General features: G+C 46.4%; 1 protein-coding gene across 1 annotated transcript in view; it reads right to left on the reverse strand.

Annotated features, from left to right (window-relative positions):
- SORCS3 (sortilin related VPS10 domain containing receptor 3) overlaps positions 1 to 19,716 on the reverse strand; it is a 275,461-nt gene that overhangs the window by 119,530 nt on the left and 136,215 nt on the right. Inside the window, exon 4 of the mRNA XM_033065516.2 lies at positions 6,439 to 6,597. Within this exon, the coding sequence (XP_032921407.1) occupies positions 6,439 to 6,597 (159 nt within the window). The remainder of the gene's footprint in view (positions 1 to 6,438; positions 6,598 to 19,716) is intronic.

The following is a 19,716-nucleotide window of genomic DNA, read 5'->3' on the forward strand; positions in this document are numbered from 1 at the left end:
CTTGATAGTTTCTGTTGCTGGGAGTCAAACTGTAGGTATCTACAGTAATTTCACGACCATAAGGCGCACCGGACTATAAGGTGCACCCCCCGGGAGTCGGCAAAATTTGCAACTTTGTAGATCAGATAAGGCGCACCGGACTATAAGGCGCACTTTTTTTTTTGCCGCAAAGATCCGAGCCATGCGCAACAAAGTAACGAATTAGTAACGGAAACCCGAGATCGTGGAGTTTACTGGAAGGAGCACAATTTAGAAACATGTTTCACAGAGTGTAGGCTTTCAAAGGCAGCCCCAGACGCCCTCCTCGTGCATTGGGCCCTGGCACTCCCGCCTGCCCCTGGTGCCGGCAGGCGTGGCTTGGCGCAGCCGCGGGGCCGCCTCTTCCTCATGGTTCCGTGCTGCCGCGATTCTGTTTCCCCTCGTGGCTCTGCGGAGCCACTGTGCCGTTCCCTCGCTCGGCTCGGTGCTCCTGCCGTGCCGTTCCTTCGCTCGGCTTGACGCTCCTGCCGTGTTGTTCCCCCTCGAGGCTCCGCGGAGCCACCCCCGCGCCCGTCCCCGCTCGGCAAGGCAGCGCAGCCGCCCCAGCGCCCGTCCCTGCTTGGCTCGGCGGCACAGCCTCCCTGGCGCCCGTCCTCTCGGGGCACGGTGGCGTGGGCGCCATGGCATCTGTCCTCTCCGGGCACGGCAGTGCGGCCGCCCCAGCGCCTGTCCCCTGCTCAGCACAGCGGTGCAGCTGCGCCAGCGCCTGTCCCCACTCGGCAAGGCGGCGCTTCCACCCTTTCGCCCTTCCCCGCTCGGCTCGGCAGTGCAACCGCCCCAGCGCCCGTCCCCGCTCGGTTCGGTGGTGCAGCCGCCCCAGCGCCCGTCCTCTCGGGGCACGGTGGCGTGGGCGCCATGGCGTCTGTCCTCTCCGGGCACGGTAGTGCGGCCGCCCCAGCGCCTGTCCCCTGCTCAGCACGGCGGTGCAGCCGCCCGTCCGCCTGTCCCTGCTCGGCAAGGCGGCGCAGCTGTCTCGGTGCCTGTCCCCGTTCGGCACTGCTGCGCGACCACCCCTGCGCCTGTCCCCATTCAGCAAGGCATCACAGCCGCCCCAGTGCCCGTCCCCGCTCGGCTCGGCGGCACAGCCTCCCTGGAGCCCGTCCTCTCGGGGCACGGTGGCGTGGGCGCCATGGCGTCTGTCTTCTCGGCAGCCGCGGGGGCTCTGGCAGCGCCGCTTCTCGGCGGCCGCGGGGGCTCCGGCGGCACCGCGATTCGGCGGCCGCAAGGGGCTTCCCCGCCGCCGCTTCTCGGCGGCCGCGGGAGCTCGGCCGCCACCGCTTCTCGGCGGCCGCGGGGGCTCCGGCGGCGCCGTTTCTCGGCAGCTGCGGGGGCTCCGGCGGCACCGCTTCTCGGCAGCCGCGGGGGCTCCAGCGGCACCGCGATTCGGCGGCCGCAAGGGATTTCCCCGCCACCGCTTCTCGGCGGCCGCGGGGGCTCTGGCGGCGCCGCTTCTCAGCGGCCGCAGGGGCTCCGGCGGCACCGCGATTCGGCGGCCGCAGGGGCTCCGGCGGCACCGCGATTCGGCGGCCGCAAGGGGCTTCCCCGCCGCCGCTGCTTCTCGGCGGCCACGGGGGCTCCGGCGGCGCCGCTTCTCGGCAGCTGCGGGGGCTCCGGCGGCACCGCTTCTCGGCAGCCGCGGGGGCTCCGGCGGCACCGTGATTCGGCGGCCGCAAGGGATTTCCCCGCCACCGCTTCTCGGCGGCCGCGGGGGCTCTGGCGGCGCCGCTTCTCAGCGGCCGCAGGGGCTCCAGCGGCACCGCGATTCGGCGGCCGCAGGGGCTCCGGCGGCACCGCGATTCGGTGGCCGCAAGGGGCTTCCCCGCCGCCGCTTCTCGGTGGCCGCGGGGGCTCGGCCGCCGCCGCTTCTCGGCGGCCGCGGGGGCTCGGCCGCCGCCGCTTCTCGGCGGCCGCGGGGGCTCCGGCGGCGCCGCTTCTCGGCGGCCGCGGGGGCTCCGGCGGCGCCGCTTCTCGGCGGCCGCGGGGGCTCCGGCGGCGCCGCTTCTCGGCGACCGCAAGGGATTTCCCCGCCGCCGCTTCTCGGCGGCCGCGGGGGCTCCGGCGGCACCGCGATTCGGCGGCCGCAAGGGGCTTCCCCGCCGCCGCTTCTCGGCGGCCGCGGGAGCTCGGCCGCCGCCGCTTCTCGGCGGCCGCGGGGGCTCCGGCGGCGCCGCTTCTCAGCGGCCGCAGGGGCTCCGGCGGCACCGCGATTCAGCGGCCGCAGGGGCTCCGGCAGCACCGCGATTCGGCGGCCGCAAGGGGCTTCCCCGCCGCCGCTTCTCGGCGGCCGCGGGGGCTCCGGCGGCGCCGCTTCTCGGCAGCCGCGGGGGCTCCGGCGGCGCCGCTTCTCGGCGACCGCAAGGGATTTCCCCGCCGCCGCTTCTCGGCGGCCGCGGGGGCTCCGGCGGCGCCGCGATTCGGCGGCCGCGGGGGCTCCGGAGGCGCCGCGATTTGGCGACCGCGGGGGCTTCCCCGATGCCGCGATCCACCGGCCGCTGGGGCTTCGCCGCCGCCGCTTTATGGCGGCCGCAGTGGCTCGGCCGGCGTCGCCTTTTGGCGGCCGCAGGGGCTTCACTGCCGCTGCTCCGATGCCGCCGCCGGGCGGGTTCTGCTCAGGGCTGTTGCGGGCTCGCACTTCTTGTTCCCTCCGCGTCCGGGGCAGGGCCACCCGGGTTCTCGTTTCCCCCTCGCCCGGGCCAGGGCCGGCGCCGCCCGGCTTCTCGTTCCCCCAGCGCCCGTGGTGGCGCCACCCAGCTCCTTGTTCTGCCCAGGCCAGGACTGGCGTTGGCTGCCTCCCTCCCCTCTTGGCTCCTGCCGGCTGTGGCCGCCCGCTCCCGCCCCCGCTTGCGACACGGTGCTCCCGCGGCACCGCCCCCCCATTGCGGCTTGCACTTCCGGTTTGGCAAATTTCGCAACTTTGTCCCTCAGATAAGGCGCACCGGACTATAAGGTGCACTTCCGGGTTCAGGGAAAAAATTTAGTCAAAAAGGTGCGCCTTATAGTCGTGAAATTACTGTAATTTGTTTTCAGAGTTATTTGCATTTTTACATCTGCCCCTAAATGAGTAAATAAAATAGAATTTAAGGGTTGAACACACTTCTAAAACTTAGAGAGGTGGAAGAATATGGTGTCCCACTGTAGCAATGGCTGCATTGCAGTAAGTCACCTTCCTTGTCACAGCATCTGTGGATGAATATTACCTGCAGGTTACAGGCTAATGATAAACTTTCTATTTTATTGCCCTCTCATGCATCAAATCAGAAGTGTTTCAGAGCAGTTTTATCCCCAAAAAATGGACATATGAACTGAGAAAGCAAGCACTGTTTGATACAGTTCCACCTATTTTATGCCAGGCAACTTCATGATGCCTTGCAGGAAAATGGGCACAAAAACAAAGGACAGAGGAGTATGAGCAGAGCTAGGCTGCAGTTGGACAATTAGCCCCTGTCAGCATGGCATCCCTTTGGGTAGCCTCCTCACAACTGCAGAGCACTGCTGCAGCCTCTCCAGACTCCTATTTTAGAAGCTCTTGCTCTCTTTTCTGGCGAGCAGCAGGGTGCTGACATGGTCATTGCCATTGGCATGATCCCATAACCACATCTAGGAGAGAATGGCACAGTAGGTGGGAAGGTGTGGGATCCAGATCTGGCTTCTGGAGAGAAAGAGAGAACAACCACAACAATCTTATCAAGATGCAAAAGACATAATGAATATTCTTAACCATAAGAGACTTAAAGCCTAAAATAAACTTTATTCTTGTACTGGCCTGACCTAAGAGAAGGACGGGGCTGACCTCTGGTTCCTACTCAGCAGCAGTGGCAGTGCCTCTGTTTCCAGACATGCAGGAATGCTTTACACTGGCCTCTCAGAAGACTTCCTCTGGAGATTTCACATGGCCCTGCTGCCACACTCTAACAGCACTGCACATTATCTCAGTATCAGCTGTGACTGCAGTGAAGCTGTGCCATCCTGAGTCAGAGTTACAGCTCTTTCACAACTCCTACTAACCCAAGACATGGCTCAGCACAAATCTACACCTCTGTTATGTTAACCCAACATTTCAACTGGGAAAAGCACTGCTCCATGACTCCATTCTAGGACCCAGAGTGAACCAGCACTACAGGCCATCCTTCTGACCAGTGAAGGAAAGCATCATGAGTGGCCTGCAAAGGCAGACATAAAGGAAAAGCCTGAATTTGGAATTGCTCCATTTCCATACCAACAAGCTACAGAACCAACTCATCTTCGTTCTTACACTGAACAAATATTTGGTTTTTGGGATAAAATGCAAACAGCTTCAGAGTGTTTCCAGCTCAGTTCATTTTTCTTGTTTTTCTCCTGGGCAGAGGACAGCAGCTGAGGTATGCACACAGATGCATTAGTTTGAAGGAGCAGAAGCAAAAATGCTCCTGGCCTGCTATTGCTGTACTGGATCAGGGGAGCATTAGTACCCCCTCACAGTCAATCACATGTACTGACTCCTCCTTCTCCCTTGTACTCTGATTTCTCCTTCCAGTAACTAATATCAAAAAAAGATTACAAAGCTCTTCTAGTAGAAGTACAGTGCTTCAACCCAAGAGCAGATGCTCTGCACTCACTGCAGATGGATCTCTTTGCAAATGCACACTCAGAATGTCTCATCTGGCTTCTCACATACATGACCACCTCATCAGACACCTGTTTCTTCCAAGCCTGTCTGTATAAGCACCAGGATCATGCACAATCATTATCTCCAGTTTAGAAGTGGCATCAAGCCATTTTGTGACATCAAATAAATAGAATGGTCTTTCCAGCCTACTTGAAAATCCCTGTTACACTGATCTTCTGAGTGCAGAAAACTATTTGACATTTAACTAACTCATTCATACAGTAAGACTTGATACTATGAAAGGAGTGTATTTACAACACCTTTGTTCTTGCAAATGTCGCTCAAGAATCATCAGTAGCACAGCAGCAAAACACCTGGTGCCTGCCATAGCATTCTTTTAGCAAGTGGGAAGCAGAGCAACAGGAAATTATTTGATTCTATTCTCAGTAAATAGTTTGGTAAAAAATTGCATTAGCCTTTCAAAGGAAATCCTCAAATAGAGAGGCACAGCATTTTAGCTATATTATTCCTACAGCTGAGATGGACTAGTTTAGAAATCTTCAAGAATAACTGCAGAAATTGAAAACTCCACCCAGAACACATCCCCACACCTGACAGGTTAATGCACTGGTTTGTGTGGAAAGGTTTTCATAGCAGGGAGGGGGCTGCAGGGGTGGCTTCCATGAAAAGCTGCAAGAAGCTGCCAAGAAAGCAAACACCAGCCAGCTCTGAGATGAGCCCACTGCTGGCCCAGGTCAAACCCATCAGTGACAGCAGTAGCACCTCTGGGATAATGTATTCTACTCTTATTTGGTAGAGTAGGGTAGGATAAAGTAAAGTACAGTAGAGAATTGATAGGTAATAAATTCAATTTATTTCCTCCCATTATGGTAACTGTTGAGTGATGTCTCCCTCTCTTTATTTCGACCCACAAGCCCTTCATTATATTTTCTGCCCCTGTCCAGCCGAGGAGGGGAGTGACCGAGTGGCCTTGATGGACACCTGGCATTTTGCCAGGGTCAACCCACCACAGTGAGGGAAACTCAGTGGATATTCAGCATGTTTTTGCTTTCCAGAGTCTAGGGATGACAGAAACATAAGAGAGGAAAGGTAAAAACTTGGCAAGTTTTAAACTTTTTAACTTGATCATCCTGTGTAAGTCTCAGCTTTGGGCCGTAGTGGAGACTGCTGCTCCAGAACTGAGCACACATTCTTAGCCACATCAATTCACTACCCATTGCACCTGCTCTGCTCAGCGCCTTTCAAGACAGATGAGTGCTGTGTAAGAAGAGCAAACTCGCTAAGGACAAAGTAACAGACCAGAGATGTCTCACTCACAGAAGACACTGCAAAGAGGTTTAAAAGTGGCACAGAGGAGTTTGTCATCTGTTGCTGCTCCCTGACTTGCAGTTTGCAAGCAGAATGAGCACCCCTCAATGCTCAACAGCCAGCTGCTACAGACCAGCTCAGCCTGAGCGCTCCATCCTCAGAGACAGCGCAGAAATCAGAGCCTGCGAATCAATAGATGTTTGGAACAGCTCCATATGTCATGTCAAATCTCTAATTCTTTTCATCTTTCATAGTATCACCACTACTGAAGTTTCCACACCCATCACAATCACTCTAACACTCAGCTCCTTTTAGTAACCTGGCTTTGGAGTCACTGCATGGCTTTTGAGCACATTTAAACCTGCAAAATGAGAACAGCAAAGCACACTATAAATTCTTCATCATCTCTGAAAGGGAGCAGTTCTAGACAATATCTCCTTCAACTCCTGGCTCAAAATCATTGCAACTTTAAATCAATTGCTTACCTTTTGATCCAGACTGTAGGCCAAGATCCACTCCTCCTGCTTGGGGTGGAAGAGCAAGCTCTGGATGTAGAAGTTCAGACGGTACTTCTGATAGGTAGCCCCTTCATCAGAGCTGATGAGGATGCTGCTCTCAATCTCTGGATCACTGAGAAGCATGATCTAAACAGAAAAATGGAGAGAAAGTGTTAATGGAAAAGTGAAAGTGAGCATCATTTAAAAGTGAGGTCATACAGCACTGGCTCCTGTTAGATTTATTCAGAACATCACTGAAGAGTATAAGATCCCCTAGAATTAGGATGGGCTTTTAGCATTACAGTTTAATTTTCTTTGGCAATTAATTTGCTGATTTATTTGGTGATTCTTTATTTCATTTTTTCCAGAAAAATTCAGATAGCCCAGCAAGCAAAAAAAAAATGTATCAAAGTTGATTTTGGTTGGATATAGGAACTTCAGGCAGTCACAGCAGGCTTTCCTGGATCATTTCCTGTCTACCACCTCTCTCACCCCACATGAAATCCTCTCTCCAAAAGTAAAAACCAGAGCATTCCTGAGATTTAAGGCTCATTATTTGGCAGCTTGTAGTGCTATGAATGTGAGCATCACCTCCCTGGAAACAAAGAATCTCAGATCAGCTGCTGGCATCTGGGTATAGTCCACGTGCACATGTGCAAACACTGACATGATTTCGTATATCACACTCCCAATTTGTACAGTAAGAGACATTCATTCTGTCAGTGAAAACATAATTTTCCCCAAGCTCAGGAAAGTGCATGACCTCAATTTGTACAGGGAGGAAGAAAACACTTCTGAGCCTCTAATTTTAATTAGAAAATTATTACCGATATTTTAAAATGGGTTGATTCCACACCATCAGATGGCAAGCTCTACATAAACATTATGAAGAAAAATGTTGTGAAAACATTAACACCATCTTATTAACATCTGGAGAAAATGACTTCACATTAAAGCAAATACCAGTACCATAAAATAAAGGCAAACAGTGGGAAATAAATTAGAACTGTTCTAAACACAGCAGGTTGTTGATACAGCAGCTGAATCAAATATAGAAACTGTCTTTCAGCAGGAAAACAGATCTAGGAATGGCCTTTTTTAGCTCACTTCAGAATGATCATCTAGCTGAGATCCACTGTGCTTTTGGTTTTTGTCCACATTGACTTCTCTTATCCAGCTTCACAGAGCTCCAACTTCAAGACTACAGTAGGGAAATACATTCATTTTGACAGCAAAAATCAGTTACAAGGAATGGTAAAACCCTTGGTATGTTAGACCTTCATAAAGCAAAAAATTTCACTGCTTGATTAATCTTAAGCACCTCATTAACCCCATGAAGTCACCAAGGGAAAGGAAGTATAACCTAAATGGCTTCTGATCCTTTCCATTAAGAAATGAAAAGCTGAACTAGAAGTGAAGGTTTTCCCAGAGTGAAGCTATCTGTATGAATCCAGCTTGATGTCAAAGCACCTTCAACATCCCTCACATAAACCACTTAGCAGACCCAAAATCAACCTCCAGCCATTCCCCAGGAAGCCACAGTACAAGTCCTGAAGAAAAGCACTTGCATTGTGCTCTGGGGCATGGTCTGGGCAATGAGAAACACTCCCACAGGAAAATACCTATGCCTGAGAAGAGGTCTCCAAGATCTCCACTCAGAAGGATGTTTTAATACATTTCTTTATTCTAATGAAATCAAAATAGTAATTTCATTATACCCCAAACAATAACAGTTTCACAACTATTTGAAGATATTTTTTTCTGTCACTTTTGACTTACACAGCAAAGACATTTTATACCCCTGTTCATCTAAAGCCTATTGCCTGTGCTAGAGAACTATAACACAGTTCAGTAAAAATTACTTGCATATATGGAATGGAAGAAGGACGAAGCCTGTCCATTTAACAAGACAATCCAGAGAGATCTTATATTTAAAATAAAGGATACTTCAGGAATAAAAATGTTTTCCACCTGATGTAACAGAAGATGTAACAAAGTTAACAATGCTGTGTATTAAAAGGTCACTGCTGGAGTTCTGTCCTCAAATAAGCAGCACAAGACAGCTAACAGTGGCATGGACCTGAAGTGGCACACACAAAACATTCCCTCTGCCGCTTCACACATGATCTGCAGCACTTCAGTGGATAGTTCAAGAAACAGTCATATGAGCCAAGAAAGGCAGTAGTCCCACCAGATGGTTCACAAATCTGGCCAATTTGTTCTTCTGGGAGCGTAACAGTGGATGTAAGACCAAATAATAATAAAACCACCAAGCTAGGAAAGGTGGTAGAACCTAACAACAGTCATATCTAGAGGTGACATCACATAAATTGTGCCCTGGGCCTTCACCCAGTTCCCACATCCACTCTCCATTCTTCAAATGGAGAAACAAACACCCAACACCTCTGCTGCCATCCATCCTCCCAGGAAAGGCTGGTCCTACACAGAGCAGGATGGAAAAAGCAGGAGGCTCAATCAAAAAACAAAAAGCCCACCACCAACATCACAGCTCAGACATGCACACACATTTGTTACATGGCACACAGAAACAGAAAAGCAGCAGACTCTGGGCTTTTCTTTTTGTACTGTGTCTACTTTTTCTCCTGGAAGCTATACAGGGAGGGAACTTTTGGCAGGGGAAACAGCAGCACATTTGTCAAAGGCCTGAAACTACCACTTCTCATTAAGGGACCAGGACGAAGGATCTACCCCAGCAGTGATTTAGATTAATCACTTTTCATTAAGGAACAATAAACAAACTCCAGTTAGAATGAGCATTTCTGCCAGCATCCTGTGTTGCCATTTATAATTGCCATAAGGAATAGCAAAGGAGCACCAGAGAGTTGTCAAATGTAATTTATAAGGGTTTAAGATCTAATCATTTTCTATAATATTAAATTAAATGGTAGCCTTTATTTAAAAGGAAATTACATTTGGTCTTTCTGCATTCTAGATATTTTTATATATACATGCATGTATAAAGTATTCCTTTCAGTTGCTTTTTTCTCTAGTTTAAGTGGAGAGGGGAAGGGCAGGCAGGACTGGTTACTGCCAATGGTAAATCCTTGAAAACATACTTGAGATGAGTTAGTTTATGCTACATACATTTTCCTGACCTTCAAAATTCAGTGAAAAATGAATGGCAAGCACCAGACTGAACAAAACAGCCTGAAAATCAGACTAACCTTCAGATAGTTCCTCAGGAATGGATGCAGAGGAAGAGAGCTGTCTGGGACATGGTGCATCTCCTTTAAAGCAGCTTTGGGGACAGTGGGGACACATACAGAGCTGCTCTGAATGAACTCCAGGTGGGCAGAACACCAGATACCAGTGAGGCAATACACAGAAAGAAGATGATCTGGAGAGGCCACCTTGCAAGAAAATTAACTACAATATATGGACTGAGGTCATCAGTACATGAGCAGGAAACATATCCAGCTCTGAACACTTCAAGGGGATTTCCCCCAGGGAATAAACAGCACAAGCTGCAGGCAGGAGGAACAAGGAGGGGAGATGTCATTCCTGTGCCTGCCATAATGTATTTGGTACATAAACCACAGCTATAGTTAAGAGTCACTCAGATTTGTTGGAGAGTGTGTAGAACCCTTAATGGAGCTCAAACACAAAATCAGGGAGGAAAGAAAGTGACACCATATTACAGCACAAATCCACTAAAAAGTCATGCTTTCTGATGGGGCTAATATAATAAAAACTAGGGTAGGAGTTCCTGCTAGCCAGATCAAAAATCCAGGTATGTCACTGGGTAAAGGCACACACCTTCCATGGTATTGCTTCCACATGGGTTATGGGCAGGTGGATGAGTTAATATTCCTCTTCTGTGCCAGGGGAGCCAGGTACAAAGACAGCTGTGGTGTGGAATACTGAACTGTACAGTAATGAGGCACAATGCTACAACATGCCCAGACAGGGATGGAGATACAGATGGCCTGAGCACAGAGATCACAACAGAGATCTGTCTTGTACACAGCTGAATCAGTTAATAAACCACCACTGGAAAAAAAAAAAAAAAAACAACACACCAAAACAACATGCCACATAAATGGCATTTTTATTAATATTAGCTTTCAATAAAACCTTTTATTTTTCTCAACAAACATAAATTTTCACTGTAAATTACCAAAGTGCATCTCCCTAAATCAGCACAGATCAGTTTTATAGGTGCAATAATCTGTAGCAATAGTTCCACTGAGCTACATTAGCAAAGGAGCACCAGAGGGCTGTCAAATGAATAAAGAAGATAGGTTCAAATAAATGTCTTTTGTTCTGAGAAATAGATAGACAGCATTAAACCATTGTGCACAGCCTCCTGATTCTCCTCTTCACTTTAGTGCACTTTTCATAAGCTGTTCTTTCCAGAGGTCCTAGTCACATTCACCTGCAAAAGGCTATTCTAAAAAAACAGGAACAAAACAGTTAAAAAATAAACAAAACCAACAGAACACCTACAAACCATGCAAGCCTCCACAGCTTCAAAAGAAACTCAGTTCCTTAGCAAAGTATTGGAATTTTCTGTGTAGCACTGCATTATCCTCTCCTACAACTGAAAAGGCAGTTTTGCCACAAACACTGCTGCAAAGTTGAGATTTCATGTTTACAGGTTCATGGGGCTTTCCACATGGAATGTACTTGGCTTAGAAGTGAAAGGACTTTTGGGTTTGTTTTTTTTTTTGTTTGTTTGTTTGTTTGCCTCCTTCTAATAGGTCCTCAACTCAGAACTTTAGATCTTTTCTAAAGCCTGGCTACACCTACATCCTCAATGACGAAATAAATCAGATTTTTAAAAAGAAAAATTATTTCATTTCTTTTTCTTTTCCAATTTGATTTAAAACATTTGATGGGTTTTATGGCCCCGTGTCTCCTCCCCACAAAGTTTCATAATAGCTTTGAGTTTAAAAAGCCAGAAAGTTTCAACAATTTATGCTGAAATGTCAAGGAAGTGGGGATTTTTTGCTTTGTTTCGATTTTTGATGTCCTTTCCTCCTTTCAAAACTGAGAAATCAAAATCCAGTGACATTTAAAGGCTTAAAGATACAGAAGTTGTTTTCTTTCTTCAAAACATCAGTCCATCACAAGTTAAATATGAAGAGTTTGGAACTCTCTTATGGGAAAAGTAATTTTTACATGGAAGCATTTTAGATTTCATGTTTCACCATCTGAAATTTCTTGTTGTAAAATACCTGGTTATTCATTCCCCTCCCATTCTTTCTCTCTCCAACATCATTACTGCAATTACTTGCCCTGCTTGCTAAAGGATGCCCTCATGAACACAACCCAAATCTCCTAGAGCACAGCTACACAGTGTATCTAAAACCCTCCTCTGCCATTCCCATCAAGGACAGGTGCAACTCATTGCAAAGAAAGTCTCATCATTTTTTGCCTTCTTTCATCATTACATGCCATTTCAACTAAAAAATTTAGTTTAATTAAATCAGCCCAATTCCCTCCGAGACTAAAAAGTGCTGGTACCACAACTGTCTACTTACCAGCAAAGTGACACCCATATAAATCAGCTGTGCTAAAGCTGTCTTTGAATGGCTTGCGCTAGTTTAGAAAGAGGTTTTCTACAAAGCATACCTTAACTTCACACAAACTTCCATAGATGTTCAGAGATGGCTAAGTACCTGCTCACTGCCCTGTAGATAGGTTGACTTCTGCAATAATCAAGGGGAAATAAAAGCAACCTCTGTTTTGTAGTCACATAGCATATCAGACAGGAAAAAATGGAACATGTCACTGATAAAAATCTGCTCTAGAGAGAAATCTTGTGTATTTACATACAAGCAAAGAAATTCTCTCCATTATTTGGGGATCAGCAGCTGTGACAAGAGGGAGATCTGCTCTCTGGGAAGCCAAACAAGACATCCATGAAGAGGGCAACAGCTTTTATATAAATACTTACTTTGTGTCCCAAAAGGAAAATGCTCATTGCAAGCCCTTTTGTTACAGAGTAGCCCAGATTTGGGATCCCTTCTTCCTTCACATGACTCAAAAAACTTCCTGAATGTTAAGGATAACCTGTGGGCATCAGTCAAGCAGTAAAGGGGCACTGAGCTTTCATGAGAGATAAATTGTCTGGACCTAACCCATTTCAACTTCTTGTAACTTCACTTCTTATTGCCCGAAATTTAACATTAATGGCAGATTTAATTAATGAATATAGCACCAGATCACCAACTCTCAGAACCATAGTGCTGTAATCTTAAAGGATGAAGTGCACTGCACTCACTTTATAAGGGTTTATGAAGCATGTGTTATAAAAGTACCTCAACCATAAGGCTTTTATACCTTGGCACTCACTTCAATACAATCCCATAAAACCCAAGCAATCTTTAAGTGTTAAAGGTGACTTTCACTACTGTATTTATTATTGGATAATGAAAAATGACTCAGACACCCACAGAAACTCAGCAATGAAATGAGAGTTTCCAGAGACTTTTGCATTGGGTCTGCATTATATGTACCGTGACCAAAGAACCCAATAGCTCTCTCAAGACATTTTAGACACTTCACACTAACCTCCCTCCAGAACTTCCTTCCCATCAGGAGTTCTTTGCAATTACAAAACAACCTCTAGTCTGCAGAATCACAGTGCTTGCCACTGAACTTTTCAGACACCAACAGCTGTTTCTGTAAGCATTCAACCCCTCTGAAAGACCTCTTCCATAGACTTCTCCAGTTGTGCCAGAGACTGACAGCTCTCTAATCCACCAAGTTGGTTTGAGAAGACAACATCATCATGGGGAGCCCATCTTTGCAGCACTGAGACAGAATGATCAGAGTACACGATGCTGTTCAGGTGACATGCAGGTTCATTGTCTCTGAAGAATGTTTTGCCTTTCGTAGAGCATACATAAGAGAACCATTAGCAGAAACAAAGTAATAAACTGTAAAATGAAAATTTTTCTTTAACATAAAACAGCAGGGTTTTTGAAACAAAAGTGGGCATTGGTGGAGTGCACAAAATAAGTACCAGTACTACCTTGCCTTCTCTGAGGAGATGCACATCAGCCTACCGTGCTTGTTTACAGGCAATAATCCTGGTTAATCTTTTGCTGCCTTCTATTCTCTCTCATATCCAATTATACCCAGACTAAAATTACAATTAACTGTTCACATTTGTGCAAAATTGCAAGAGGTTCTTGGCACTTCAGCCATACCTGCCAGAAAATGCCATACCAAAACAAAACACTTCAGAGAATTCCAAGCTCAACATTCCCTTCCCTATGGAGAGGGCACTCCATTTTAATCACCACCTCCAGCTCCTGCCAAGAGCACAGATGCACCATGTAAGAAGCCCTGAGGATCAGGAGCAAATTAAGGTTTAAATTGCATATAAAGCAAGAGCTCTTCAAGGAAAACCACTCTGCCATCCTCACTAGCAGGTGGGAAATGAAAATATATCATGGTTGTAAGACATAGACTAAACTCAGAGCTGGGGAAAAAACAGACACTCTAAGCCTGCCCTCTGAACCTGCCCACAATGCCAAATCCCAGGTTGGATCCAATTTGCATGCACAGGAGTGGACTAAGCCATCATAATGGACCCAACAAAGAACATCCTATCTTTGTTTTGCTGCTGAGCAGGTCAGAACAACATGTCTCCCCTCCTTCTCTCATCTTTTTGGCACTGGACACATGTACTTTTCACTTTTAATTACAAGGCACAGCAAGCATTTGCTTGTTAAATTTCAGGTGCCAGTGGGGATGGAAGCCATCCAAGAAGCATGTGTTTGACCTGGCAAAGAGTGACTGACTGGCAACAGACACATGCTTGGTTGTAAAACCTTTTCATTGTCACAGCAAGGCAGCCTTCATCCAAGGTTACTCCAACCCATTATATTCTTGTTACAGCTGCACGTTCTCCAGCTCCCCACAGATCATCGGGGCAAAGTCCTCTGTCACAGTGTTCCCACCTGCCTGAGGCCACTTCAGGGCTGGCCAGCTAATCTGCCAAAGGCTTTTCCGTGTCACAGCATGTCCATGCAGAGTTCTGCTCCACAAACTGCCAAATGGGTTACAAGCATCCTCACTGGATCTTTACATCCACTTTGACCAGCACTTCTATGAATGGGCCTGGACCACAAGCAGGAGAAACCTCCACTGGTGATCTTGGGCACCAACCAGTGCTTCCACACAAATACAATATCTCTGATCTATATTATTACATTGCTCCAGAATCTGGTATTTCAGCATAGCACAATTCTGCATTTTTACTCTTCTCAACCTTACACAGGAAAGCCCCAGCTGTTACAATATTTGACACATTGTTTTGTGGTCACCAGCTTTTCACCAGTGACAGGGAACAGCTCTAATCCCTAACTGTGTTCACAGAAAGAGAAAAACAACATTCAGTGTTATAATTATATGTTATTTCAGTAAATGCATGGTTGTGCTATTCTCCATAGAAGTACAAAGTAATTTTCACCATTATGGTAACTTCCCATGTAAGCAGAAATAGTTACAGAAAATAATGTTATCAGTAAGGAGAGGCTGTGTGCACCACAGCTGCTGGAACTGAGAACACCATTTATATAAAAACACTCCTCTGATTATAGGTCTCACTTGGGAGAACACTTTACATGTGAGTAAAAGTTTACTCACAGTAGTTGCCCCATTACAGAAAACAAAAAGATGTGCATGGATAGTTACTCATGGGGGTAAACTTTTGCAGCCTGTATTCAGCAGTCTATTTCATTTGAGGACACTAGAGTGTTTCATGACTCTATAGAAAAATAAAAATCATGTTATGTATCTCCCTTGAGGCCATTAAATCTGAATACAATTTTAAATGCATCATTGCTTCTCTTTTGCTTACCCACTTTATTTTTCTGCTTTTTTAGTCGGATTGCAGAGTGAACATAGACAACAGTCAGCTTTATCACTGCTCACATCTAAATGCTTATAATCTATCTCAATTTACTTACCTGGCATCTATTACTGATGTCCCTCACTGTCCCTAATGTACTTCTCCTCCTAACATCCCCCACTGGAGGAAGCTAAGGTGATAGGAGAAGGTCCATCCAATTTCTGGATGCAAGGCTGAGACCCCACAAAAGTTAGAGGTTAAAGTTAAAAACCTGATGGCATTGCAGTGCTCTGCATGGCAGCACTCAGCTCCAAGCTATCCATTGGGGCTGCAAGCTCTGCATGCTAACTTGGGTGCCAGAGATTCAGATATGGGAAGGTTCTGGATCTAGGTAAAGGATTCCCAACTAGCACCTCCCTGGCTTTGACATTTTCCATTACATTTAATAATTAGCTCCCCATGAAGCAGCACTTGCAGGTCTATGGCAGTAGTTTTGTCTGCAATGACACACTGAGCAGGAGAGTGGCTGCCCCAGTGACTGAACCACAGCTGCTACATCCTTTTCCAACAGGGTCACTGGTACTTCATAGCCCAGGGAAAATCATGTATTTTCCTTTCTGCATCCCTTCATGCACATCTGTAAGCTCTGGTCACTGTAGGGCTCTGAAGAATCAGTTTAAGAGGAAGCAGAATTGGAAGAGGGGAAAAAAGTTTTATGTCCAATACAACCCTGACAATCTGGTTTTAAAGTAGATTGGCAAATATCAGAAAATTGCCAAGTTCACTCCAGGTCCCGTGCACTGCATTCCTTGCATCCATTCCATTGCCTCTCAACCTCTGAGAACAGATGCTTCAGTTTTGTTGCTTTCTTGCAGGCATTTTTAAGGATCACATTGGTGCGACATGGGAAGGTTCCAAGGGAGACAAAAGACGTCAGATGAGCTTTTTTCTATCAGCAACAGAGAATTAAAATACTAGAGGGCTCACTGTAAAAGGCAGCACCAATCTCTCCTCAGAGACAGAAGAACTGGTCTAAGTGTTGATTACCTAGATTTATAAGAAAATTACAGCCTGAGTTTGCTTTCTCTAACTGCATCTGTGCACCACTTAGAAAAGCCTTGTCATTACTTTTGGAGTCTAGCAACATCTGTCTGTATACAGTGAAAAAAAGGCATCTTAGAACTGAGAGGGTGAAGGGCAATGAACTCCCACTGATGCAAAAAGAAGCCTGAAGCACTCCATGACATAGTGAAATAACTCTCAAAGATCTAGTCCAGCCAAGCTCCATGCTGAAGAAAACTGATTCTAACACAGTCACAGAATTGTTTCCAGGTTTCCCAGTGCTGCTTGGGATAAAATACTTTATACAGAATTGATAACACCACAGCGGACATTACAGTTACACTGCATGCACCACAAACTGAGACTGTGGCCAGCACGTGCCCTGCTAATCTAAGCTATTAAAATGAGAATTCACTCAGTGATGCTGAGCTTCTCTATTCTTCACTTTGTAAAAGAATAAAATAAAAAAGTATTTTGCCACTTATTATTGGTTTGGGGTTGGCAGGGGGTGGGAGGACTTTCCTCAAAGAGAAATACAGTAATTTCACGATTATGAGCTGCACCATTTTGACTAAAATTTTGGCCCAAACCTGGAAGTGCGACTTATAATCAGGTGTGGCTTATATACGGACAAAGAACAAAAAGTTGCTGTTTTAGTTTGGAACACAGGTGTCTGCTGAGAAAGGCAGGAACTTCTCTTTGAAATGGAGAATATAAACCCCCTCCCTCCAAATTATTATCATTTTGAAATCAAGCGGCTTTCAGGCAAAGATATGGGAATTAGGAATAATAGTTCTTTTCTAGGGAAATTAAAATAGAAATACAGTACTACAAAGAAACAAACTCCAAACCCTGACACAGTCAGAGTACAACCTGGCACCCCGTCAGGCAGGGTGTTGGCAGCAGTCCCATTAAATGGTGGCTGCATCCTCCTGCAGTGACAGATGTGATTCAGTTGGAGCAGTGCTCCTGTACAAGGTGCAGTTTCCCTCTGGAGGTCCAGTGGTGATGTGGAGAAATCCGGTTTTCCTCTGGAGTCCAGTGGAGAAAGGGGCTCCCTTAGTGCCAAAACCTCTGTTTTTGTCTTGGTAAGAAATGTTGGGCTCTTCCCTCTGGCTGGAGCAACTCCCAATGGGATGCAGTAATTTTATCAGTCACACAGTGGGACTCAATGGCCATTGGCAGAAAATTACTCTCTGGAGGAAGGATGGGTTGTGAAAAGATAAAGAACAATGCCCTGTCTGGTTTCAATGGATGGCCCATTAGCAGATTATCTGCCATTGAGATAAGGATCACTGTCCCCACCCTCAACAGACGGTGATAGAACAGATACCTTTTATCACACTCTGTATTGTAACCCAAGACAGTTGCCGACACCCGGAGGTGCGGTTTATAATCAAGTGCAGCTTATAATCGTGAAATTACTGTAAACAAGTCTTGGTGAATCAGCTCTTATCACTAAAGACCAAGGTCAGAACATTATATGGTCTTCAAAAGGATCCACCTGCCCCTTCTCCAAGAGCTGCTCTCCACCCATTCTATTCTTTTTCCTTTCTCTTTAATAACAGGATATAGTGACTCACTATTATTGATTGATTTTCCTGCTGTCTGTGAAGCACCATGCCCCTCCTCATTAATTCAAAACTACCTTATTTTTCATACTTCATAAATTAATATATTATCTCAGCTGCAGCAGTAAATGAGATGGCCATGTTTCAGAGTGTGGTAAGGAGAATGGAGAAAGGAAAAAGTCTCATAAAATTGCCCTATCAGGAGCTGCAGCTGGGCTCACCCTGCTGACAGGCAATGTGTTTAATACAGGTAGCCCTGTACAAGGTGATGTCTCCTGACAGACTCTCTCCTCCCTCTAATCAAGGCAAGGTACTCTGAAAGCTCACACAGCTCCACTCTGCCCACTTCATAAAAGCAATGCTCATGCTAGGTGACAAAATTGCAGTTTTATTTTAGTTGATATCGTAACTCCTGATCTGTCCTTTAACACTCACTGTCTAAATTGGAGCAAACTACCTCTGTTTTTCTGACAGGCAGCTCTGGGAGCTCCACATCTGAATGTGGATGGGACCTCCTCAGTTTTATCCCATTTCTTGTCTTAACCTTGCAACATCCCTAGCTCTCTGTAGAGCCCTGACTGGAGCAGTGCAAGGTGAAGCAGGCAGAGAGTGCAGCAGGAGAGAGGGACTGGATTTTAGCACTGTCATAGATATGGACCAGGATCCTGCCAAGCTCATCACTCTTACCAGCTCTGTCTGCTCCAAAAATTCTTCGCAATTTGAAATACAGAGGTACAAAAATGCAAAATACAGATGTAAAAAGGCACACAAAGACAACCCTAACTCAAGTTTTGTAATATATGAACTTCTTTTCCTTCACAAGCACTGAAAGGATGGCTTTCTTTGTGAATGCCTGTTTCTATTTATACCTATTTTCTAACCCTCTTCCCTTCAACCCCATTAAATAATGCCATATGGGAGTATTTTGTTAATTATCTCAATTGCATTTATTTTTAGAAACAGCTGATGAGCAGTGTGTGTGGTTCAGTGGGTCTGGTGGGTTTTTTTCCCCTGTTTGTTTTTAAATGTATCTGCTTCTTGAGAGAACCAACTGCACCAGGAATCCCCAGTTTTCACATTCATGAATTCCAAGGGACAGCCTTCCCTGCAGGGCACTTATCACACTGCCCCTGTTAAAGGAAGGGGAAAACTTCCATTGGGTCCCAATTCTGTGCTGTCTGTGCTGGAAAATTATCATCTCCCAGACCACAGATGTTGCAAAACCTCTGTTTTTCTCTATGATTTATGTGAAGCCAGAAATGGTAAAGTTAAAACCTGCAAGCAAACAGACTTTGTTTGTTCTTTCTTTAGGGTCAGGTCAGGTTCCAGTGGGACATCTGGCATGCCAGGCCCCACAGTCCCTGACTGCAGGAAGGCAGATAACTCTCACAGAAGCATCTTGACTACAAAGATTCCCAATAACGCACAATATCCAAATATATTAGTAAAAATAATTTTTAAAAAAATTCACAAAAGACACTACAGAAAAAAAAACAATTAAAACACCAACTTGGACATGCTGAAAAAGATTTACAGTAATTTCACAACTATAAGGCGCACCCTTTTGACTAAAATTTTGGCCCGAACCCGGAAGTGCGCCTTATAGTCCAGTGCGCCTTATAGTTGTGAAATTACTGTAAGCGTATTTATGCCTTTGTATCTCCATTCATTGATCTTGAACCATGTTCAATACACTAATAAACCAAGTCATCCAGCATCAGGATATATCTTAGGTAGGAAAGGTCAGAGAAACCTACTCTGAAAATGTGACTGCAGAATTCAAAACAGAAAACAGAAAACCATTCC

Source organism: Catharus ustulatus, chromosome 8 (genome assembly GCF_009819885.2).
Source record: "Catharus ustulatus isolate bCatUst1 chromosome 8, bCatUst1.pri.v2, whole genome shotgun sequence".
NCBI classification, from domain to species: Eukaryota; Metazoa; Chordata; class Aves; order Passeriformes; family Turdidae; genus Catharus; species Catharus ustulatus.